This window comes from Pithys albifrons, chromosome 1 (assembly GCF_047495875.1).
Source record: "Pithys albifrons albifrons isolate INPA30051 chromosome 1, PitAlb_v1, whole genome shotgun sequence".
Classification (NCBI taxonomy): Eukaryota; Metazoa; Chordata; class Aves; order Passeriformes; family Thamnophilidae; genus Pithys; species Pithys albifrons.
This window is the reverse complement of record NC_092458.1, coordinates 24,528,903-24,554,355: the sequence shown is the minus strand read 5'-3', so window position 1 is coordinate 24,554,355 and position 25,453 is coordinate 24,528,903. Positions and strand designations below refer to the sequence as shown.

The window sequence follows — 25,453 nt, the reverse complement described above, 5'->3', positions numbered from 1 at the left end:
GACTTTATTTTGAGAAGTGAACAGTAAAGGAATTTTTTTTCAGAGCAAAGTTTTCATTTGGTTTTAGTTCATAAAGAGCTGTTTCTTAGTTAATTATATATGTTGTTAGAGCTTTTGCCCTGGGTATCTCATCTTTGGCACAATGTAGTTGGGGCCACTATTTTCTAGGTTGAGTGGTCTTTTATTCAGACTTCTGCTTATGTAATAGTATCTTTAAATTCTTAAAATGAGAAAGGAAAGTGGTAAGACTTTTCAGTCAATTTTTTTAGCATGAATCTGCTGCAATAATTCAGTGTATGAAATTATTTTTTTTCAGGTGGACTCCCAGAGATTATTTTATTAGTACTTAATGGTTTGCAGAATAACTGAAAGAGGGAAAAAACCCCACCTGTGGTTATATATATACTTAATACACATTTGCTGTCCTTGTTCATAAACTGCTAGTCACAAAAGTTGGTAATGAGAATTGAAATGGTCCTAAATGTCAAATATACAGGACCTTCCTATGGTTTGGAGTGGCTTTGTAGCACAGAAGCTGTGGAACCGAGTTACATGTGTGGGAATTGTCAATGTTGATTGGAAGAAATTCAGTATTTTCCACATGACTTATACTTTATTCTCAATAGCAGAGTAAAGAAGCATCCCAAGATAAATGACAACCTTTCAGATCTGGTGTATCAACAATAGTGTTTTCAGGGAGTAAAGTCTAAATGTATTTTTAATTAACTCCAATTTGTATATTGTATATTGACTTTTTGAAGGGTTTTGATCTGGTATCCATAGGTATCTGTGTGGCCAAACTGGTAAGATACAGACTATGTCAGTGAGCAATAACTGGACCCCTGACCCCAATGGGTGTATTGTGCAGTACAAAGTTGTGGGGCGATCCAGTGGTGTAACGGAGAGCACTCTGGACTCCGAATCCCAAGGTCCTGAGTTCGAGTATCAGTGGAACCGTCCCCTGGCAGTTCAATGCCTCCCTGCCATCCCATCCCGTCAGATCTCGGATGCTCAGCAGGGTCAGCCCCGGTTAGTACCGGGTGCTGGGACAGTCCCGAGGACTTCCCTGTCACTGTCCAAGCTCGCTCGGCCGTGGCAGATGGACCTGAGGACTTAAACGGTGGGGCCAGTTCTGTGCACGCTGTGCCTTACCTAAAAAATCCACTGTGCAGGCTGGAAGGGCACACCCAGGTGGGGAGAGCCCTGCCCAAATCTTCGTTTACAAAGTCTGGCCATATGTACATACAGTACAAAGTTTAGGTGGTGTTCAGGTACCCACAGTGGAGCTCGGAGCTGGGGACAGTGCTGCTTAATGTCTTCATTAGCTGCCTGGATGATGACACAAGAGTATTCTCAGTGAGCATGGAGATGGTACCAAGCTGGACAAAGTGGTCATTGCACTGGAAGGTAAGGCTGCTATTCAGAGGGCCCTTGGCAGGCTGACAGGAGCCTCATGACATTCAGCTATGGCAAGTGCAAAGCCTGCACCTGGGAGAGGACAACCCTGTGCGACAGCTCAGGCTGGGCAGTGGCAGCAGCACTGCATGAAGGACGCGCGGGGTTCTGGTACGTGACAGTTTGAGCCCAAGTTTTCCGTGTGCTGCTGTAGCAAAGACAACTGCCTGCCTGCGGAGTTGTATGTACAAAGGTGGAGCTGGAAGATAAGGGGTGTGATTTACCCCCAACCTGTGTGGCTGCAGCTGCGGCGTTGTGTCCAGTCTGAGCTACCCAGTACAAGGAAAGCACAGACATATTGAACAGGCACAGCAGGGGGATACCAGAATGATCAGGGGCTAGAAGACTTCTCGTGTTAGGATGTATTTCTTCAGCCTTTAGAAGAGAAGACTAAAAGGAAAACTGATTGCTGTGGGCAGTGTAGAATTGATCAGAGCCAGATTTTTCATTGTGCTCAGTGGAAGGAAAAGAGGCTTTGGATGTAGATTTCAGCGTGGGACACTCCAAATCCATGTAAGAAAAAACCTTTTAAGCTTGAGGGTAGTCAAACACTGAGCCAGGTTACTCAAAGAAGTTGTGGAATTTCTATCTTTTGAGCTACCCAAAACAGAATGGCCCAAAGCAGTGAGCAACCTGCACTGGACCTCCTCTCGGCAAGGGTTGACTCAATGGCCTCCGGAGCCTTCTTTCCCACGTGTATGATTTTATAAAGGAATAAAAATTCATTGTCATTGCTTGTGAGTAGCTGAAGTCCTTCTGCTTCTTATACCAGAGGAATTGCCATCCCCAGGCTTTAGTTTAAATGTAATCTAACTGGTGCCCAGGAGTTACTGTTGCCAAGCCAATGTCAGTAGTGTGTGTTCCATCAGCTGAAGTCCTTGGATGTTTTTGTGTCCTTATGCGAGTTTGGGTCATGAAAGAGAATGGCAGGAGTGACTCAGTTTAGTCCACTTTCAGCTACCTTTCAGATTGTAGCATTAATTTTTTTCATTACCTTAAGCAAGATCTTCATCATTAATTATGCTTCTGTTAATTATACTACTTATTAGCATAGAGCTCATGAGTGCAGCAGTGAAGATTGAAGTGCCATGTACGTACCAGTGTCTCTCAACATTTAGTTGCAACCAGCTTGTAGCTTTGGTACAAGAAGGAACCAGCCTTCCTATAAAACAGCAAGATGTAAAATGTTATGAATGAGTCTTTCAGAGGGTAACAGTCATTAAAATTAGTGTGGATACTCTTGTGTAGAGATACAGAAAGCTTTGGTTAACATTAATGAAAAATATCTGGTGTCCAGAAACCCCCGTTTTGACTGAGGGCCTCCCTGCTTTGCCCCCACTGTCCTTGTTTAAGACTTTTGAGCTCTAATTTAGTTGTCTAAACATATGTTACCAGTGGTATTTGAGATGTCCTGAGCTGTCCTGGACATCTGCATGGACTGGCAGATAGGGCACAGGGCAGAGGAGTGTTTGTGTCCTTCTTGGTGTCAGTCTGAGCCCAGGCAGGTTGCCCTGGGACATTTATCTAAAGTGGCAGCAGATACCTATGTTTGGATGACTGAATGTAGTGACAGCTGATACGATCTCTTACCGATAAGTGAAGAATAGCTATTATAACAAATTGGTGAGACATTAAAATTAACTTGTTGGTTGTAACTGAGTTTTTTTGTTTGTTTTGGGGGGGATTTTTTGGTTTTTTATGTTTTGGCTAAAGTTAACAACTTCTTTAGAGACAGCCTTTGGGCCATAAAGGTTTGTGTTTTGATTCTCCATTGGTGCAAGATAATTGCCTGGTGTCTTCCAGAACTATACTGAGTATGTAAAGTGAGCTTTGAGGTACAAATTCTCTGTGAAATCATGAGGACATGAGCCTCTGGAGGGAAACTATTCTAAGTCTTGAAGCTGGCTGACTGCCTTCAAATTTTCTAACTTGCTGTGTACAAGGTTTCTCAAGATCTTTATCCTGAAATCCCTTTGATTTAGAGTTTAATCCTTCTGTGGTTATATAAGAGATAAATTAAAGCATGAACTGTTAGCATATAACATTTAGGCTGTTGCTACTACCTTTAAATAAAAATAAAATTAAAAAAAATCATGTCTTCAAAACTTGAACACAGCCTTTAGGGTGGAAAGATTATAAATGCCCAGTACCACTAAGAGGGATGTTTTTTGCCTTTCCTGCTTCTTTTTCCCACTCAATTGTATATTTCTGCTGTTTCTTTTGTGCTGACCCTAGTTTTTTGGTGTAAGGCATTTAGATTGGGAAATTAATACACTTGAAGGTTTTTTCCCTGTTACTTAACTTATTATGTATCTTGAACCATTAATAATCTGCATATGCAGCCTATTTCCTGGTCTGTATATTGCAATATTTTATTGGCAATGCTTCTGCAGTACAGGTAAGGTTTAATAAATGTTTCATATAAATGATATTCTGCCAATGCTGCTCTTCTACAATGTGTCCTTTGCAGAAGAAGAGACTAAGATGTATTAATTAAAGAGCATAATGTTATTTGTCTTGACCTGATAAACACACAGTATTAAACAAAATCTACACTTTAAACAGTGGATTGATCAGGTGGATGATTTTAGTTCCTGGCACATTTGTTTGACAGTTTTGTGCAGTCACACAGGAAAAACATCATGCCAGATTATAGTACAATAGGTCCACAATTATACTGGAAGATCAAATTTTAAAAAATAAAGTATTTAGGACTTGTAACTGAAGACAGTTGTGTGTGTTTGTTTACTGCACGACTCAAAAGATTAACGTGTAATAAAAAAGAGTGATATTTATAGAAACTGCCACATGAGATTTATTTTTGGTTTAGTTCCATGAGGCTGTGGCTGCTGAAGTTGGTCTGCTATTTCTTTGTGCTTGATTGACCCTGATCCAAAACCCAAACAAATTTAAAAAACCCCAACGAAATCCACACAACAAAACACCCACAAAAACATAACACAAAAAGCAAACAACTTCTGCTCAAACTCAGTGTCATTAAAATGAATTTGTAGTTTTGTTGGTGTTTAATGGACATCTAAAAGCAGAACCCAGGCATTTCCTTCTAACCGTGAATCTTTCATAGATTTTTGCTCCTAAATATACCTAAGATTTATGAGCCTTACCAGAGCGATTTTTGGGTTTAAACTTGATGTACAGATATTAGACCTAATATTTTCATAGCAAATTTGTAATTTCAGAATACAGAGGGGAAAACCTGGAATGTTCAGTCAAGTAATTAACTCCCAACAGTTAATGACATCCAGAGCTGTGTAGTATTTTCATGTTTGTCCATTTTATGTATTTCCATTTTTTCTGCGTTTTCCTGGAGTTACATGGGATCTCTCCTGTGGTCTAAAATTTGGCCTGGGTGGGATCTTAGACTGAGATATTGACTGTCAGTTACGATGCTTGAGAGCAGAGATGACAACTTTCTGTATGAAACAATTTACAACTTAACAGAACATGCTGTCTTGTTAGAGGCACAGCTAGTTGACTACTGTGGGACAGTGTTGGTTATGGCTGTTTTAGTTGCCCTGTCATCGGATCTAAACCTGTTAGCTCCATCATCTGACTGTCAGGTAATTGCTGGTAATTTAATTATGTGTTTTAGTTATGTTTTGAAACGGAAGAAAACAATTATTGAAAGGAAGCTTTTATTTAATTGTAGTGAATAATGCACTCTCAAGGGCATTGGTGAGGATTACAGAGTGGTTTATGTATCTGTTAACCTCATAGAGTAAGTTTGGTTGTTGCTGTGGCATAACCTCAGCCAGCAGCTGATCCCCACACTGATCCTTGCCCTCTTTCCCCTGTGCATGGGAGGGAGAATCTGAACAGTAGAAGTGAGAAAGGTCTTGGGCTGAGATAAAGACAGTTTAATAGGTAAAGCAAAACAAGGAATTCACAAGAGCATAATCACAGGATATCCTGAGTTGGAAGGGACTCACTGGGATCATTGAGTCCCAGTCGTGGTCCTGCACAGGACAGGCCCAAGATTCACAGCTGGACAGTGTTGTCCAAACACTTCTTGGATGCCTTTTCCGGTGCCAAACCACCATCTGGGTGAAGAGCCTTTTCCTAATACCCAACCTAAACTGCCCCAGCCACACATGCTGTCTCAGAAGTCATGCAGCCACTGTCTTTATCTCAACCCACAAGATTTCTTGTGGTTGCATTGAGAAAATACTGTGTGGCAGCTTAAAACTGGAAGAGTTGCTTTTACCTTGCCAGACTAAGGAAAACAGAAGATAGGGAAAGCAGAATCTGTTTTTTTTCTGATTAACTGCTTTAGATTTTAGAGCTAATAAACAAACTTGTTAGGCAGTACTTCCTAGGAAGTTTTAGATACAAAATGTTTTCTATCTTAAGCATTCATCAGTTAACTAAAACAGATTTTAAATTTCTTCTTCCTTCATTTCAGTTGAATTTCTCTTACCACCTGTTGTAAACTGTTTCAGAATAGTATTTACTTATATGTTACTGGAAACAGAAAATGGAGTGTGACATCAGAAATTAAGGAGCTGAACTAAAAGATTATGAGTATGTGAATAGTATACCTTAGCTAAGAAAACATGGAAACATTTGCAAGCCAGTGTATTTTAATGAAGAGTAAGAAGTGTCCTGCTTTCTTGATTACAGTACAAATGTAACAGGTAAATTTAAAGGAAAGCTTGCTGACTTCTAAATTACAATAAAATTGACAGTATAAAACAACTTGCCTTGTCTTTTAGCGTTCTCTTCAGGGAGGGAAAACTGCACTGACTATTCTGTACTGCAAAGCATAATTTCATGTAAACCCCTTCCTGCAGTGTCCCTTTAGCAAGGCAGTCTGACTATTTCAGAGGTTTTAGGCCACAAAAGTCTAATTTATGCTCTGCCTAGATTTTCAAAGTTGCAATCAAATCCTCAAGTTACAAACAGATTAGCTTTAAGTTACAAGAGTAAACAATACATTTCCAGCTTTCTTTGATACAATTTGGAGGATGGATAAATGAAATAATGTTATTTTAAAACTGGAACAGTGCTTAGATTTACAGTCCAGAATTGACCCTTGGCGTGAATCAAACGCTAATGTTTGTAGACTAAGTGATTTAATAGTAGTAATAAAATTTCCAAAAAGTGTCTCCAAAAAGCAAAACAAAAATTCCTCTAACAAAAGAATCAATATTTTCTATATTTTCAGTAAAGATATTTTTTTAATGTTTAAAAATAGTTTTTCTAAGGAAAGACCAAAAAAAAGAAAGTATGGTTTGTAGCTGAAATAGAAATCTGGGAAGTGCCTAACTCAGGGACTTGATTTTAACTTCTGAAATGAGATGCAACAAATTTTCATTCCCCTTGCAAAGAAGCATCATCCCTATACAAGAGCTGAACTGTGTCAGAAGAGGTGCATCCCAGGCTTTATCAGACTTGAAACGTTTCTTCCCACTCTCAGGAGATAAATATTCAGCTTGGCCACGAAATGTGTTTTAGAGCGGGACAAAATTCCTCAATTTGATCTCCAAATCCTGTGGGAAGGCACAAGTTTTAGGTATCTTATAGCATCAGCTGTATCAGGAGGACATTCCATATGCAGCCTTCTAAGCCAGTTGGTGTGTCTTAGACAAGGGTAAACTAATTGGAAATCCCTAGACAACATCACCTCCTTGTTTGCGGGTAATTAACTGTGATGTCCAGCAGAGTGGATAGAAAGGTATGAATAACAGAGGCTAGAAGGATTATTAGGAGAGAAGGGGATGAAGTTTCCTAGTCAAATGGAGATTACAGCCTTCTTTGTTTTCTAGGTGTTAAATTACATCATTGAGATAATTGCTTGACTGTTAACTTGGTTTATATGTTTTTCTTTTTAATTAATTTCTCACAGCTAGCTGGGTTTTTCTTCCAGAAAATGTTGGATTTCCTGGACATTTTTCCTTCTCTCAGTTTTTAAGTTGTTAATTTGCTGGTTTTACAGTTTATAGGAATTCCTACCACTGGAACTGACCACAGTTCTTGCCTTGGGCCAGACAGCCTTTCAGGAGAGGCTTGATTTCTTTAATTGGAAAAAGCCAATTTGCATCTTATGCTCCAGATCAAAATTTCTTCCTTTGTCTTTCAGGGTCTGATCTACTAGCTTGTCGCAGTTGTGTTTTGGTTTTTTCTTCCTCTAGGAAATTTAGTGCTGTCAGTCTTAAATTTATTTTTTTTTCTTTTACAGACTGAGACAACTTTAGGCCTCAGTTCATATCAACAGAAAAGGTAAGGTTATTCCTAAAATTTTAATGCAGACTTCAGTTGCAAGATTTGTGATATTTTTCATAAGATAATAAAGTTCTAGTGTAAAAAGATCAAATATAAATCCTATGATTTTTAAAAATTATTTCTCATACAGAAAATAAAATGTAGAACATTTTTTAATACTGAACAGCTAAATCATAGAATCACTGACCGGTTTGGGTGGAAAAGGACCTTAAAGACCATCTAGTTCCACTCCCCTGCTGTGTGCAGGGGCACCTTCCACTAGGCCAGGGTGCTCAAAGCCTCATCCTACCTGGCCTTGGACGTTTGCATGGGTGGGGCATTCACAGCTTCTCTGGGCAACCTGTTTGGTGCCTCCCCACCTTGGCCTCCCCTTCACCGCAAAGAATTTCTTACTGATGTCTAATCTGAAGCTGTCCTCTTTCAGTTTAAAGTGATTCCTGCCTGTCCTACAACTAAATGCCCTTGTGACAACTCCCTCCCCAGCTTTCTTCAAATCATCAAGTCTCAATGGCAGAAAGAAAGTGCCTATATTGGCTTCTAGTGCAATTTATGCCATGTTTTTGTCTCCCAGAAACAACTGAATATGGTGGTTCTTGCAATTAAGGCCATGGATTAGATTTGCCTCCAGGATTTTTTATTTCTCAACTAAGAAAATTGCTTTCTGTGTTGGAAATTTCAGTTTTCTAGAATATGTTCTATTAAAACACTGATTTAGATATTTGAAAATAGGTCTGCCAAGAAAGTAGTCTGCTTCAGAGCACTGATCTGTTTGGGGTTCAGTCACAATATGATAATGATACTTTTTCAATGCTATGTTATGTAGAAAATACCCAATTTACTGTCTGTCTCTTCCTGGTTTTGCATGAACCTTTCTTTCCTTTATGCATTTTTCTAAGTAATTGTTTTCAATGGCATTGCTAAAACCAATGCATGTCTCCATGACTTGTCTTTCTTTGTCCTTAGTACAGATTATAATATCATCGTCTTGGTAGAGTTTGCAGATGTTTCTTCCCTATTCAGACAGATTATTCAGTTCTTTGATCTGCTTTTTTAGCACTAATTGGAAGGAGGGAAATGAACTAGCATTTAATTTGTTTTGTTCTTGCCCATGGTCAGGTTACAGTGCATCCATTCAAGTTTCTCCCTGTTCTTTCCCTATCCTTTCCCCACGCAGTTGTCCCATGGCAATTGTTAGCTTTGAAGTTGAATGCCTGATATCATGAGTATGTTTTCCTGATACAGGGTTAATGTTGGCGTAACTGAGCCATAAACAGGTAGTTTATGGAAAAAAATTGTTGCTTGTCTTTATCCATCTGCTTTTGTAGCAGTGGCTACTGCCAGATACTGAAGTGGTCTGTTGTTTTGTGGTAATTCAGTGTCTCACCAACCCAGTGATTAACACCCATAGTTTTAAAATAATTTCAATTATTTAAAATAAGTTTTCTGGTATGTACCAACTCAGCCTTATTTTTAAATATTAATGAATTTTGGATGCACTCAGGTTACTTACAGAACATTCTTAGCTAAAAAAGGCTTGGTGTGATGGTGCTTTTGAGTATATTCTGGCACAAAAAGCACCACTGTGAGGCATTTGCCTATTTGTCATTTTAAAAGGTCAAATGATTATTTTTAGAAACACTTTTCTTTGAATTTGTGGTACTAGAAATAAAGTAGCAGCTTTGTAAGAGATGTGTTGCTAAATAAAACCATGAGATCTCTTTCTGTTTCACAGTTTAATGCTGTTGTCTATATTTCTTGACAATTTATGATACAGGAGAAGAAATGAAACCCTTTAAACAAATGGTAAAATAATGTGGGGAAAAATATATGTGGAGTATGCTGAGATTTGAATCTTCTACTGTAGCAATTAAAGATGTTACAGATAAGATTCCACAGAGCACAGACCTCCTCCAGAAATCCCAGAACAGCTAGAAAGGTAAAGTGAGGATACTGAGAAACAGTTGCTGCCCAACTTTGCAGTAATCTTTAAATACTGTATTTAAATCTTTGCAGAAATCTTTAAATGCTGCATCTCTAAATGGAAAAATGTGCATGGATAATCTAAAATTATGAGCACCCAGTAATGCCTGATGACCTGCAAAGCATTATAGAAGTGCTGCAGAATGTCCTTAATACAGAAGAATATTGTGGCTCAGCACAGATGGACAACCATATCACCTACAGTCTTTTCAGGCATTGCTGTTTTGGCCATTTTTATAACTGCACCTGTGACTAACCTTACTGGGACATGAAGTTGTACTTCAGTGAATTGCATCTCGTAGTGAGTCGCTTCTGGGTAGCAGCAATACTGTAGTTAGCAGTTGAGGTAAATGCCCCCTCACTTGGATGACAGTGTGGATGGAACAGTGAGGATAATGATCAGGTTGGAAACTGTGTGTAGTTCACTCCCAACTCTCAATCTTAAAATCAAAATTCTTGCAGAGGGAAAAAGGTGTTGAGACCATTTAAATTACAGGTTAGATGACTCCTGGTTAGTTCTGTGTCTGCTGGAGCTTGTTGGCAGGTGCCAGTACTCCTGTCTTCCCATTTTCGTGTTGTTCTTGATTTTAAAAGTTAAGAGAACTTGGAGGGGTAGGGGAGGGAAAATGTTTAAACTGTGATATAAGACCGGGAGCCATAATTCTACATGCATACAAGAGCAATTAACTGAATGTCATTATGCTGTAAAATTGCCCTACCCATGGGTGTATCTAGCCCTCGGTGAGCAAGTGCCTGGCAGAGCAGACATGATCATCATTTTCTAGTCTGCTGCAAGTTGACTCATGTTGGGCCTCTTAGTATGCAAAGTTTGGGAATTCCAATATTGCTGGTTCCCATTTGAATCTTATATTCAGCTGTTGGTTTTGTTATAATAGTTGGCATTTGTGATGATGTCACTGCCTGAACCAAACTTTAACCATTTAAACATTCTGTGCTGCCTAACTGGCTGTCCAGGATAATGTAGCTCTGTGTCTGAGAAAATGTTGCCTAAGCTTTTCATGTATGTGGAGTATTGTGTATGTCCTGATTGGTCAAGTTAGGTCAAGTTGCTCTTTATAGTATTTGCAATGCATTATTAATTACTGCTTTTGTAAATACTGTAATTTTTTTCTAATAACTTGTCCATAAAAGGAATTTATATGTTCTTTCACCAATAATAACCAATAAAAAGAGGTGCTGTCTGATTGTTCAGAGTTTTAAATTAGGAAGAAATTGACAGAATTATTGTTAAAATCACAATTGAAGAATGGTTTCTGTTGAATGTGAATCTTGACAATGGAAGTACAGGAGCTTTTTTTTTTTCCATTTTCATTTAACAGTGAGCTCTAAATGGTTTTTAAAATTGGACTTGTCTTAGTTTGAGGAAAAAACCAAAATGTTTACCAAAAAGCAGAGGAGAGGATTCCTCCACAATAATCACGTCACTCTTTATTAAATTTAAGAAAAAGATCTTTAATTAGAAAATGGATATAAGAAGGATAACTGTTCTTAACTACTATATATATACATATATATGTAGATATAGATATAACTGTAAGCAGACCAGAGCAAACTACTCCCCCAGCACCAAAGGTAAAAAAACAAAAGAGAACAACCCCCAGATACAGGTTTCTTCTGGAGCAGTTGTATTTATGGACAGTGTCAGTGTCACACCTCGGCTGGCTGCACGGTGAATTCTCAGTCTTTTCCCAGTGAGGCAGAGATAAGGGATGAACTCACGTGGACTCTCTCTCTCACTCTCTCATCGTCCTCTGTTCCAAATGAATGAAAAAAAAAAGTGGGAGTGGAGGAAATGGTGATAATTCCCAGGAATCTCCTTGCAGTCCAAATGGGTCCCCAGGAAGAGGGAAAAGATAGGTCTGCAGTGTCCTGAAGCAGCTGTGTCTCTCCTCTCTCCTCTCTCTCTTTGAAGCTCAGGGTGCCCAGAGATGGAGGGGGAAAAGCAAAGAGCAGAGCCAGAAAAAGAGAGCTCACCAGCAAGCAGTGGCTCCTTTTCTGCTGCTGCCCAAAGAAAACCCCCAAAAAGTCAAAACAGCACACAGGGAACAAAGAAAGAAAAAACTTCTCCCCACCCCCAGATGCTGGGGTTCTGTTTTCTCACCTCCACCTACCATTAAGCTTGAATCTGCAAGCCATTAGCTATCTTTTGTCCTCACTCCTGGGACTCCAAACCTAAACTTTTTGTGTTGGTATGGTGAGAAAAATTCTCTGAGGGGGCTTCTCCCAACACCACCTTCCTGTGTTTGACCCTTTAACAGGACTGTAAACTCTGAAGACATACTGTCCACTTGTTTTGTCCTTTCAAAATATCACTGTCTATATAAATTTCCAATTGTATTCTCTTATGTCCTATGTCTTTGTAAACTTCATTTTGGTGGAGCATTTGTTGTGAGGTTAATTTTAGCCTGAGGAGGTATACCTGAGCTCTCTTACTTGGCAATTGTAATGAGTCACAGCAGCACTTAATTTTTTGTGGATCTGGACAGTTTTTCCTTTTAATGTGTCTTAACACCTTCACTTCTGTTTTACTGTGATCTGCATACATATGACACGTGTGTGTGCCTGCACACACATAGATAACTATATACCAAGGCTGACTGACTATGCCTGTTCTTGCCCTGGTAGTGTTTTACTTCTTTTATGTGTATAAAGCTATTTTTGATAACTCTAAATAGGATTGAAGATGCTTCAACATCCAGACTTAGAGAGGTGTAAATTGATCAGCATGCATAGCTCTCTGTGCATTATGCTTTAAGTGTGGAGATTCAGTTGTGGAATTTCAGAGTGCATCATTTAGACATTGTATCTTTATTTTAAAAGCTTCTGATTTGTTATACTGTTATCATTTCCCAGTTCTGTGCTATTAGAGGATACAGTTAAGATTTCATACCCTATTCTAAATTTTTACTCCTGTAAGTAGCTTTCCTGTTGACCTGCTTCTGGAGTATAGAAAGGCAACTGAATTTAAACAAAAATTAGTTTTCCTTGAATTACACTGGATGGAATTGGATTGATTGAGTTCAAGGGCTCAGCTTTCCTAAGTCAGGCCACACACCTGTTCTTCCCCTGTTGAGGCACAACTGAGTGGGTTCTGCTGCCCTGACGGGGTTTGTGGAGCAGCTTTGCTTACCCAGGACTAGTGGCTGCAGCTCTGGCTTTGGGCATTTGGGATTGATTCAGAGTCAAGGATCTAAAACAAGACTGCTGTTTTAATATCAGTAACACAAGCATTTGAAATAAAAAGAAACCTATTCTTCTTGAGCCATTCAGAAGCCATTGATCTTGAGCTATTCTTTAGCCTTTCCTGTTTACTTTTTAAAGTTATTGTATATGAATACATTTTTTACTGAGCCCAAAATAAAGTGTTACAGAATTACAGAGATACTGAGTGTGGTCACAATCACATCATTCTGAATAAAAAAAAAAACACAACAAAAACCAAACATTTCAGGCAATGAAACTGCTTTGCTTTTTTTCTTCTTAGTATTTCTGTTGTGGGTTATTGATTGTGTCTGTATAACTGTGCGGGTAAAATAAGTGGTAGGAGTTGCTTCTAGGTACTTTGCTGTCTTTCCTGCTGGATTGTTTGAATACTTTTTAAGTTTTGGTCTTCATCTACTAGAAGTCTCCTGAAGAGTTCCTAGTGGGAGGTTGGTATAGGCAAAGCTAAAGAATGTTTCCAGAGCCGAGTTGTCATCTTCAGGATATTACAAGTTTTGAACAGTATATATATGGGCTATTTTCTCCTGTGTGGCCTCAGTACCATCAAATGGGTCTGAGATTGTTTATGTACTAGTATAGCTGTAGTTAGAGAAACTCATTATGTGTACATAAATTACTGTTATGCATTGGACAATATCCAGAACATCTTTCCTAGCGATGTTTGGTCATTTCTACACGAGAGGATGTAAACCTGTTTAACATACTGTTTCACATAGCCATCCTTACATGGAGGAAAAGTTTACACTTCAATTATGTCCATTTTCAAGATATGTACTCTTGCGTAGTATTTTCTGGAGACACCACATAATCATGTAAGTGGATGGTAAAATCACAATATTCTGACTGGACAAGTTTGTTTTGTCTGTTTCATCTTTTGAATTAGTTGCCCTATAAGTATTAATGCATGTTTTGCTAAGGAAAGGCTGTTTGAAATGCAAAGGGAGCAAATATGTGTAATGTAATAGTATCTTTTACAGCATTTCAATTTTTCTTGCAGTGTATCCCTGTATCGGGGAAATTGCCGACCCCTCCGGTTTGAGCCACCAATGCTGGATTTCCATGAACAGTAAGTTGAGAAGTCTTTTGATCTGTTTAATTAGACAAATAAAAATAATAATAAAAAAAACCCACCCAAACCCAACAGGGGACAGGGGGGACAGGTCAGACCCCCAAACAAAGAAACAAAAGCAAGCAACAAGAGCATTTAAAGCTGATGGAGAAAGTTGTATACATAGTTTGCATTAATAGGTTGTAAAGGTAATTGTCCTTCATGTTCCAGAGAGCTGGTGTACTCAGTTTTAAACACTGTATAGTGACTTGTTGGCTGCCATGGCTTTGGTGGTGTAGGTACTTGCACAGCTGCACTGTGGAGCAGTTGGTTTTAAGTCTAGAACTTGATGTACTGAGGTGAGGTGACCTTCCTGCTTGTACATAACAGGCCCATTTTACTATTGCTTTGGTGGCAAACAACCTGGCAGTGAATCTGCACTTATTGGAACAGTAATGTCAAGTTGTGAAAATACAGCCTCAAGGAAAGCAAACAGCCTGCAGGAGCTTAGTTAGCTCCATACTCTGTACCTTGCAGCTGCTTCCTGTTTCAATTCTGACTTCTCTAAAACAGAAATGAAAGGGAGGAGGAAGGGAACTTAAAAATTTCATCAATGTACCCATTTGTAATCAGTTCCTCTGGGAAGTATTCCAGTCTTAACTTTTCCTACCAGTTATTGGTTACTGTGTATAGGTAGCTGCAATCCCTCTTCTTTTTAACAGTCAAAATTGATTCTGAAATTGGTGTTCATGGATGCAGCCTCCATACATCATTGATACTTTGACCAGTGTAAACTGCAGTGAGGGTTATTTCAGACACTTTGTTAACAGTTCAGCCTGGAAGAATGGAAACAGCCCAGGTGTGCCTTAGCACAGCCTTGGTTGCCCCATCCTCAGCCAGTACAGCTGCTGGGTGAAGGGCTGCTTTATTTACAGATAAGCCACAGATTAACAATAAGAACATAGTACCCCTTTTCTGTTGGAAAAACTGTTGTACAGTGTGGTGACTCAGGGATGTGCAAGGAAGCTCCTGTGTATTGAGGTGTTGTATATTTCTGTCCTTCTTAAAGAAGGGAAGCTTTAACTTGATGATGTTTGCATAGAGCAGCTTTCTAAAAATGACCTCTACACAAAAAATCCCCAACCCCTTGTAATGTCACTAAATAACAAAGCTATATGGAAATGCCTAATTTTACATAATTTATTTGTGCTCAGTCTAGAAAAGCTGTAACCTTCTGATTAAAGACAAATAAGTCACTCTATCCCCTCATTCTTCTTCCTTCAGAATTTCGTCTAGCTTTTTATGTTCTGTATTTTCTGTTATGTTGGTTTGGGGTTTTTCTCTAATGTCAGTAACTGGTCTAAGTAAGAGGATACTGAGTTTCTAAATTGAACAGCAAAATGCCTCGTGGTGAGCCCTGCTCTACTGCATTTCTGCTATAACAAAATGAGGTTATGGTCAGCAAATCACACTGGTGAGTGCAGTGCAAATTCAAACTTGGAGAGCAGCGTGTGTTTTGTTAGAGTTACCGTAACTTTCACTATTGGTTTGGTTTCAAATTATTTTCTCTTCAGAATGATAGAACTTTTCAGTTCATAGTAAATCCAGAATTTGACATTTGAAGTGTATTTTATGCACCTTTTTCTACTATGAATGAGGTGTTGATGTGCTCTGAAATACCGTGCCTTTAAAGGTTATCTAGAGCTGGTGTGGCTGTCTGAAAAAAGCCGCATGTGCTTCTTTACTTTGTGGATTGCCAAAGACAATTTTTTTCCCCTTGCTAAAAGATCCAAGACAGTATCATAAATACTTTAAGTTGTTCTTCATTATATTTTGGCTTTTTATGAAAGCTGTTCATACCAGAGCTAAAAGCATTGGAGACATAGTGTAGATCTACTACAGTGTTAAAGCAGCACAAATTTCTTACTTGGGAATGGCTCTGTACAATAATTAAAATAATTGGTGCCTTCTGTCAATCAAAATAAGGCATCTCTGTGTTAGATCTTGATTCCCTCTGTGTTCCATTTAGTTTTTTTAAAGGTATATGATAATTAATTTATCTGTTGCCATTTATGTCATAGTGTTAGGCAGAAGTCCTCTTCTGATTTTATTAAAACTTCAATAAGATGCCAAAAGCAGTTTTAGAAAAGGTTTAGATATGGAGCCCCAAAGTTCAGTTCAAAATTTGTGAACCAACTCTCAGAAATAGTGAGTAACTCAGCCTTGTGGCAAGAACAAGCTACAGGTGCCAAGCATCTTGGAAGTCAAATTATGCATATTTAAGCTTTTGAGTTTTTGCCTTTTAAAACAGACAGTTTTCACATACAAATTCTGGCTCTTCTGTCTTTGTTATTTGTGGATTTTAGGAAAGGCATAAAGTTCATATTTAGTTTCTGAGTAGATACTATACCTAAAGGATGTTTTGTTAATAGGTAGCATTTAATAGAGCAAACTTGTTCAAAGTTCATGTTTATGCTGAGCTATCAACACGTATCATTCCTAGGCCAAAGAGAGTCTTAATATTTAATTTCATTTGGAAGTTAAGCCATTATTCCTGTGACATTTTGGTCTGCTGAGAATGTAGGTTTACTCAGATGATCAAAAAACATGCCAACTCGAGCAGGAATAATATTTAACTGAAGTTATTTTATACAGAGATCTCAGAAAATCAAAATCAGTATTAATTTGCTACATAGGTGCTGTGGACACACTTCCTGTGTTCCACCTGGAGATGAGATTACAATGGCCTTATACTTCTGGTTTGTAACAGTTGGGGTTTCTTAATGCTGTTTTAATTTAAAACAAACACTGCCATGTCCTACTACTTTGAAGGCAGTCCAGGTAATCTCACATTTATCAAAGGAAATGTATTCTGTATGTTAGGATATGCAAATCTTCAGCTCACTTGAAGAAACCCAAATGCTCTCTGTATACATTAAGCCTCTGGGAATGAGATAGAACTGTGGCACATTCTCCCATATCCCTGTGCCAGGGGACTGCTTGGACTACGTGTGGAATACTCATTTGGTTATTTAATGTGTAAACCTCTTGCTTGTGTTTCTGAAGCAACACCAGTCTTTCTGGAACAAATTCTGCAACATCTTGGGTATTGGAGGTTCAGGGCTTTAAAGTAAACAAGTGAAAAACCCTCCACCTAAAACAGCTCCATAACTAGTTGACTAGTCTTACCTGCATCCTGTTTCTTGTTTTCTCCCTTTTAAACTGTTACTCTCTTCCTCAGTTGTTAAATGGAAACCGAGTAACTGAGGTGTTCTCATGTACAAACAGTAAACATCTTCCATAGCTTTGGAACTTGGTTGTTCAGAGGCTGTTTGGGAAGAACAATCATTACCTGTATGGCTTTCTATGTCTAAGAGGTCTTCACATTAGAGGTGGCAGGACTCACAGGGCCTGTGAGTGAAGACTGTTGGCAGAGCAGTTTATATTCAGTTCTTGCACCTGCTTTGTGGGAGAAGGTGGATCTTAACAGGACTCGATACATTCCCTTTGTTAATCAGCTCTGTATCAAAAGTAAAGTTTAAGTTCTTCATAACTAGGATTTTTGGTAGAAGTAGCTTTTGATAATGGAGCACTAAGGTACTTTGGGTACTTTTAGAACACTAACACAGTATAAGCAAGAACTGCTTACCATCAAAATTTTAAAATGTGGAATTATTGTAAAGATGAAGTTTACATAGAAATGATTGGTAATGTATGAAATTATACTTTTGGCAACAGTAGTATTTTAATTCTTGATCCACATAGGCTGCTGTGGTGAATGGAGGTTCTTGCTTCACTCAATCTGAGCAAGGTACCATTCTAAGACAAAATTTCCTCATTGGTAGCACAGTATTCTGAAGTTCTGTGTTTCAGTTTTCTATTGATAAACAATCTCACTACATTTCCCATGAAGTGTTTTTATTAGGGAATTTTTGTAATGGTTTTGTGTTTTTTGTTTGTGAGCTGTAGTATTTAGCAGGATATTTTATGAAAGCTTGTGCTGGCCTTGAAAGCAATTGCTTGGTAATTTTCAAATATTTGAGAGCTTCTTGCAGGTCTGGAGACCTTATGTTGCTTTAGGTAACAAAAGGGGTGCACTTTACTCCTGTAGCTTTAAGGACAGGGTAGTGTCTGAATGGGTAAAGTTCTGGAGAACACAGCCATGCTACATCTGTCTTGATATGCTTCCCTTTGAATATGGACTGCGCTGCTTTCAATTACACTGCTAATTGCATGAACCAGAAACAAGAAGACCAAGGCAAGGGGGCATTTGAATAGTCAAGGCATATAATGAATGTGTTATATTGCAGTGAAAACTGATTTCCAGTCTTGTAAGGCTTTTGTGATGTAAAACTTAGGGTAGGAGTAGCATGGTAAGAGAACAGAGAATAATATTGTGAACAGTTTAACTATTTGAAGTTTTCCTGAGCTATAGAAGAAATGTTTGTATGTACTAGATATGGTAGATATAAATGCCCCTATAGCCATGGAAGTTACTTTAAATAACATAAGATTAGTACAAGTTTAGCAAATTGATTAATGGTAATAGTGTAGAATTTTAGCAGCCAGAGAGTTTATTCAAATCACTAGTTTTCTTACATTTTAAATTAGTATATTTACAACTTGTGAAAGGACTTGTGAGTTGCCTATAATGTAGAGCCACATGTTTACACAGTACATTTGATACACTTGTAATGTGTGAGAGTTTGAGATTGTTGGAATTTTACAGAAATGTTGCAAAATAAAACTTTCATTTCCCTTGGACTTCTTTAAATGTGAGAAACTGTTGACAGTAAATTGACACCTTGTCCAGATTTGCTGCAAGTTTTGTTCACTAGAATGCAAAATGGTGCCAAACAAGTAATAGTTCATTACACCTTTACATTCATTCTGATCACACTTGGTGGTGTGGTTGGATAACATCTGCTTGGTGGCATTTTATATATAGGGGTTTGCATACTGTTTGGAAAGGGTATGTTTTTATGATGTGGACTCTTAAGTTGGATTCCTAACATAAAATGGAGCATTTGTTCTGTTTAGTATGTTACATGGACACTAACTTTTTGTCAAGTATAATGTGAAAGAACTTCCTCTCTCTGTTACAAGCCAAGTAAATCAGAAAGCTACGAAACAAGTGATTTATAGGCTAGTGAATATGTAAACCCAAACCCCACCCCCTTCTGTTTTCTTTTGCTCTTCTGAATTGGAGATGCATTTGCATTCTCAAACATATGTGCTCCAGTTACTCTGACTTCAGTTACAGAAGCTGCTTGCCTGTGTCACTCTTCTAGCAGTGCATGCAGTTTCACATGAGACAGGAAGAATGCACGAGTTGCTGATTCTCTGGTTGTGTGCATCATGCAGGCTTCCTTTGTGTAAGGAACTACCATTTTCTTCATAATGGTGTACAATAGGCATTCCCTTTCAGTCTCTAGAGGTAACCTTGTAGGACCAGCTTGTTTTGTTTCTTTAAGTAAAAGTAGTTGGATATGTTTCAAGTCGACACCCAAGTTCTTATTGTTGGAGTTCACTCACTCTGTTCTTCTGACTGGAGAGAACCATCTTCCTTGGTTCAGGAAGTTCCCAAGCCACATATTAATGCCTTCTGGGCATCTGCTGTACACCCCTGTCTGACAGAATCATAGAATCGATTGGGTTGGAAAAGACCTCCAAGATCATCAAGTCCAACCCTTGGTCCAACTCCTGTCCCTTTACCAGATCATGGCACTCAGTGCCACGTCCAATCTCAGTTTAAAAACCTCCAGGGATGGTGAAACCACCACCTCTCTGGGCAGCCCATTCCAATGCCCGATTACTCTCTCTGATCTCCAACTTCAATTTCCCCTGGCAGAGCTTGAGCACGTGCCCCCCCCTTGTCCTATTGCTGAGTGCCTGCATAGGACACTGTATGGACAGGATACTGATTTAACCCCGATACATTGTGTGTACCAGGCAACTGGTCTTACAGTTGTTTCCGCAGTTTCCAAAGATGTTAAATGAAAAAAATACTTGGGGAAAACCATATGTAAAACTCTCAAATTCATGAGGAATTCATCAGAATTGGATCTTGAGTATATTTACATATATTTCCTGCATTTCAAACTGTAACTGGAAAGCTTTTGGTTGACTTCAGTTCTCTCTCCAGTCTCGTCACAAAGAATTTAAGATGGAACAGTAAGAATGTATCTGCTGAATTTATATCCTTTGCTTTTCAGTAATAGATTTGTATGTTTTCATAAATCAAGTGAGCATTTTACAGAGGTGTTTAAACCATATACTGTAAGAAAAAAATCAATTGCTTTTCTAAAAGGGCATTTTCTCAATCTGTATTTACTTCACAATGAGTACTGGGTATTTTTGCAATCTTAAAATTTTTGTTATTGTTGCCAGTAACTCAATCACTCATGTCCCCAGAATTTGCAAGAGCTGACTTCCATTGTTAAAAGAATCTACCTTTTGATCCCTGGAGCTGCAATTAATTCCATTACAAGGACATGCTTACAATAACTGCAGGTACCAGCTCAGTCTTTGGAAAGAGTTGCAGCAGTTAAAGAACATGAACAGAGGCTTCTCTTCTCATTTGAACAGGCACCCCACCCTTGTTAATTACCATCTTCTCATCTAGGTTGTGGTATCAGGTTTTTTATCAGTGTAGGTGGACATAGCATTATGCAGGGACAAAGGATCAGGGGCAAAATCTTGCATACTTTGACAGTTTGTGTTTGCTTGAAGGTGTGTGTCTGGACCAGCTTTTCACAATGAAAAGTATTAGCTGTGACTGCCCCAGGAAATTCTGCTGTAAAATTTGGCATAAGGTAACACTATACCTGTGCAGATCATTGTGGCTTGATAATCTGAGCTTGGAAAGCATCCCTTAACAGATTATTGCTTGGAATGTATGTTCATGAAAGGTGTGTGGTGCACTCTGTTCTTCCTGCATTTTACCATGTCTGGTAGCAGAAAAACAGGTGAGATTCATGAAGTTCTATTTCTGTAGATTGGTTTGACATCAAACTTAAAGAAAATAGGGGAAGCTGTATCTCAGCCAGATGTAATACTGGACTGTGATTCAAAATCAAAATTATCAGCAAAATAATGAAATAGAACATAACAGAACAGAACAACAGAATTTTAGTGTCTTCTGCCTCTGTCACCACTAAGTATGCCATGGGAGTTTAGTCTGGAATGGGAAGCTCGTGCATTGTGGTGTCAATAATGGCTGTTCTTAGAGATTTTAGTAGCCTTTCAATACTGTCTTACAGTCCCTTCTTTTCAGAACTGGAAAAGTATGAAGGCCTTAAAAAGATTGTAAATATTTGGAATATTTCCTGGGTAATGAGTTTTACTTTCTGACAGGAACAGACTGGTGCTTCAGTATTGCCTGTTGATTCAACACTTGGCTTTGTGGTGTTTCACACATGATGCATCAGAAAAAGTGTTGCTGAAATCAGCTCTGATCTTGGATTTTCAGTTCATGGCTGGTTCTCTGTACAGACAGTGAGTGATAGAGCAGACATGTCATTTATTAACATGTAATACAGTGCTTAAAGTCTCATCTCTCACTGCTGTCATGGTGGAAGGAACTGTCCTGCTTGATTCTTGTTTTCAGCTCTTAAGCTTTTCTTGTGAAGACTGGTTGGAGTATTTTGTAATAGAGGAAAAGGATGATTTCCCCTTCCTGAGGAGCTGCTGAATGTGCTGTGGGGAAGAGAAGTATCCAGAACTGCAGTTTGGCAAGCAGCAGAGTTGCACCAAGGTGTTGGGAGCATGTCTTCCACTTAGGAGAACGAGAAATTGCAGTGAGAACTAGGGAACAGACAAGTGGTCCTCAGGAAAGACTGAAAGAGCTTTCTTCAGAGCCAGAGCATACTACTATTTTATTTCTTCCCCCCTCCCCCCCCCCCCCCCCTTTTTTTCTTTGTTTTTGTGTTGGTGAAATCAAAGAGTACTTATTTAAGGCTTGACCACTTTGCCTAAACAAGGAATTTGCTGCAAAAGTGCCGCGTGGGTTCCGAATTCAGGGGGTGCTGTATAACTCCCTGTCAGCAGACACTTTTTTTCTGTTGTGGTTTTGCACGTGTTTGGTGTTGCAGTGGTGGGGTTTGCTGGGGGTGGGGATAGAGATGGGGAAATTCGGAGGGCTGGCTCTCGGTTGCATTCCTCCAGTTTTGGTGAGCTTTTCCCCAGCAAAGGGAGAGCAGGTGTACAGGTTAACTGTTTGATTGCACTGACCAACAGTGCAGCAGTGACAGCAGTTAATGCCATTGTCACCACTGATAAACTGTTCCCTTTCTAACATCCTAGTGTGTGCTGGCAACAGGTAAACATATTTTCTCTTAGGGCTTAGCCCGGATGTTCGGGTTCGTACAGGTTTTAAAAGGTGAGGAGTTGAAATTGTGGTTTGAGTTACTGGTTAAGTTAGAGAAGTCAAAATGACTGTTCTTGACAGTGGAAGAATGATCAAGAACAAGTGGTTGCTGTTGGAAACATGAAGTTTGGTGGACTTAGCAAGCAAAGCAAAGAGAATTACAGTAGTACAGTGCAGATACATTTTTCTGTTAGTGATAATGCTGGTAATAATTGTGTCTTTGAATTAATGGTGTCTTTTTAGCATCTGCTTTTTAGCCCTTGTTTCAGAAGTAGGAGCTTCTGTGATGACAATCACTTTGTAAATTGTAGTTTGATTATTGTGACTAAATTCTCCATTCAATGGAACTTTTAATTTACAGCAAATTACATTGCCTTGTCTATTGACATGTAACCCACACCCCCCTCCAAGGTGAAAAACTGTGACTGCAATAGCACTTATTAATGTGGCCTGTTAAATTGAGGAGGGCAAAACAGCTGCCTGTTCGTGGTCATCATCACTTCAGGTACTACAGGTAGTAATTTTAATCTATAGTTTTGCTGCCCTTGCAAAGTTTGGAGCAAGTGACATGGGATAGAGTGCTACATGGAGTACATGTAGCCTGAAAGCTATTTTGAATGCCAGAATTCAAAATTGAGCAGTTAGTAATCTGCACACGTTATTAGTGCTTTGGTGCTGATGCTTAGCATGTATGTGTTAAAAGGCATGAAAAAAAATCGGGAAAAAACCCAGTAAAGTCTGAAAAATATTTGGTGAAACTGGGGCATCTATTGTCACCTCAGCTGTTGTAAGCAAAAGAGAAACAAGCCTAAAGCTTGTCTAATAAATTGTTAGCATGTCTTGTTACTGACAAGTTGTGCTGTTGTCTAACTTGTGTGACTTCCGTGTTTTAGGGTTCTTAAATTCCAGAATTTATGTCAAGGATATATTTTTTTCCTTAAGGTATGAATTCAGATACAATATACATATAAAAATGCTGTTGCTGCACTTGTCTGCCTACTTAATTCTGGAGAGCATATTATAAAATATAATGCCAGACAAAATCTGGATTCTGGGTAAGACTACTAAAAATCTATCACAGAAAAAATGGCATTTTAAATTTTGTCCAGGGCCTGTTCTGTTTATTTTAAGTTGCTGTGTACACCCTGTCTTAAGATAACGATTTAGGGGTTCTAGCATAGGAATAGAAAACTTTACCTCTTGTGATTCTGAAGTAAAAACCTGGCAGTAGAATTCCGTGAGGATGCTGTGACATTGAGTAAGCATTCAAAAAAAGCAATCAATGAAATAATGGACAAGATGTCGACTGAGTAATTCTAAGTACAATTTGCACATTACTTGAAAAAAGCGCAAAATGCAAAGTTCTGTTGTCAGTGTGCATCAGTTTTATGCTCCTACCTGGTTTGCTGGGAAAAAGCCCAGTGCTCTGTTGTCCAGATTTCTGACACTGAAAATGTACTCTTGTGTTTTGACAGGCCAGTTGGAATGCCAAAAATGGAAAAAGTTTACCTACATAACCCTAGCTCAGAAGAAACAATTACATTAGTATCAATATCTGCTACAACATCACATTTTCATGCATCATTTTTCCAGAATCGGGTAAGTTATTTTGCTTTCCAAACCAAGCTTTTCTTCCCACACTCCAGTTTGAATGGGAGTTTCTTTAAAAGAGTGACTTACTGCAATAATTACATACCTAAAAGTAATAAGATACTGCAGTTCTTGATCTTACATCAGAGCAGATTTGAATGGAGCACAGAAACACAAGGACTTCTGACTCTGTTGGAACCGTATACCGTAATTGATGGTTCAACAGCAGATCTCCTGTGTTGGTGAAGTGACTACATTGCCTTACAGCACTGACAGGAACTAACTGTTCCTATAATTTTTCTGAAAATTGTAAGTCATGTGAAATGCAGTGTTAGTGTAAAGTAGTCACTCTAATGCACTTGCAGCTGTTAAGTGATCATGTTACAGGAAATTGCATGTTCAAAATCACGGTGTCAGCAAGGTTAACTTTTAACCACGTTGCTGTCAGATATAATCTTCTGCTTTCAGTATTGTCTGCAGGGCCTGTGGCTTAACAGGGGCCATGTAAATATTAAAAACTTCAGAAAACCTGTCTGTAAACAACCTTTCTCATTTATGGAAGTCTTGTTGTAATTGCCCTTCTCCAGGAATCTGAACTGTCAGTCTAAAGTATTTGTGGTAAGCTGAACTCAGAATTAAACAAAAAAATCAATTAAGTATGATCCTGCACTAGATAATAGTTGTAAACTATTAGTATTAAAAATACTAATATTTTGTTACACATTTTATTTGTTTGAAACTTCTACTATTTTTTTTCCAAATCTGCAGTAGACTTTTTGACTTCAGTATTTCCATAAAGAACACAGAGAGATCTTCTGTAGCTCAAAACCCATTGTTCATCTGCACAGTATAATGTCTTCAGTAAACAGTTTTGCTTATCTGCTTGCTTGCTTTTATTTTTTGCAGAAAATTCTTCCAGGAGGGAACACATCCTTCGACGTAGTTTTCCTTGCAAGAGTAGTGGGAAATGTAGAGAACACTTTATTTATTAACACTTCTAATCATGGCGTATTTACTTATCAGGTAAGAGAATTACTGTTTGGGGAGAAGTCATGAAGTGTGAATCAAATCTATTATGCAATGCTTAACCATCAAAGACTCTGCACAAAAGTGGCGGGTTGTTGTTTGGGTTTTTCTTTCATCAGTCCAGTTGAAGAAATTTCCATCGCTGCTGCTTGTTGTAGCACAAAGATACACCATTGCAAATATCCATAAGGTTGTACTATAAGCCAGATCTATGAAACTTACGTAGGATTTAAAATCCTCCCAACACCTTTTTTGTGTTATTCTTGTGGCACATTGTAGTGGCTCATTCTGTAGCTCTACATTTATCTGATCTGTGACAAGACAAAGTTATTCATTAAGCTAGCAAAAAATTACTCCCTTGAGATTCAGAAAGATAAACCAGACAAGATGAGAGAGAATGAAAAGCAAAAAAATGAAAGAAATCCCCTTGTTGAAAAAATATGACTCTTATCATGGCAGTGTTTTGTAAACAACAACAAAAATGCTTCCCATATGGATAG

General features: G+C 38.5%; 1 protein-coding gene across 1 annotated transcript in view; it reads left to right on the top strand.

Moving 5' to 3' along the window:
- The window catches only part of TMEM131 (transmembrane protein 131), a 95,973-nt gene that overhangs the window by 25,702 nt on the left and 44,818 nt on the right, over positions 1 to 25,453 (top strand). Inside the window, exons 3-6 of the mRNA XM_071547599.1 lie at positions 7,655 to 7,695; positions 13,919 to 13,987; positions 23,813 to 23,936; positions 24,834 to 24,950. Coding sequence (XP_071403700.1) covers positions 7,655 to 7,695; positions 13,919 to 13,987; positions 23,813 to 23,936; positions 24,834 to 24,950 — 351 coding nt within the window. The remainder of the gene's footprint in view (positions 1 to 7,654; positions 7,696 to 13,918; positions 13,988 to 23,812; positions 23,937 to 24,833; positions 24,951 to 25,453) is intronic.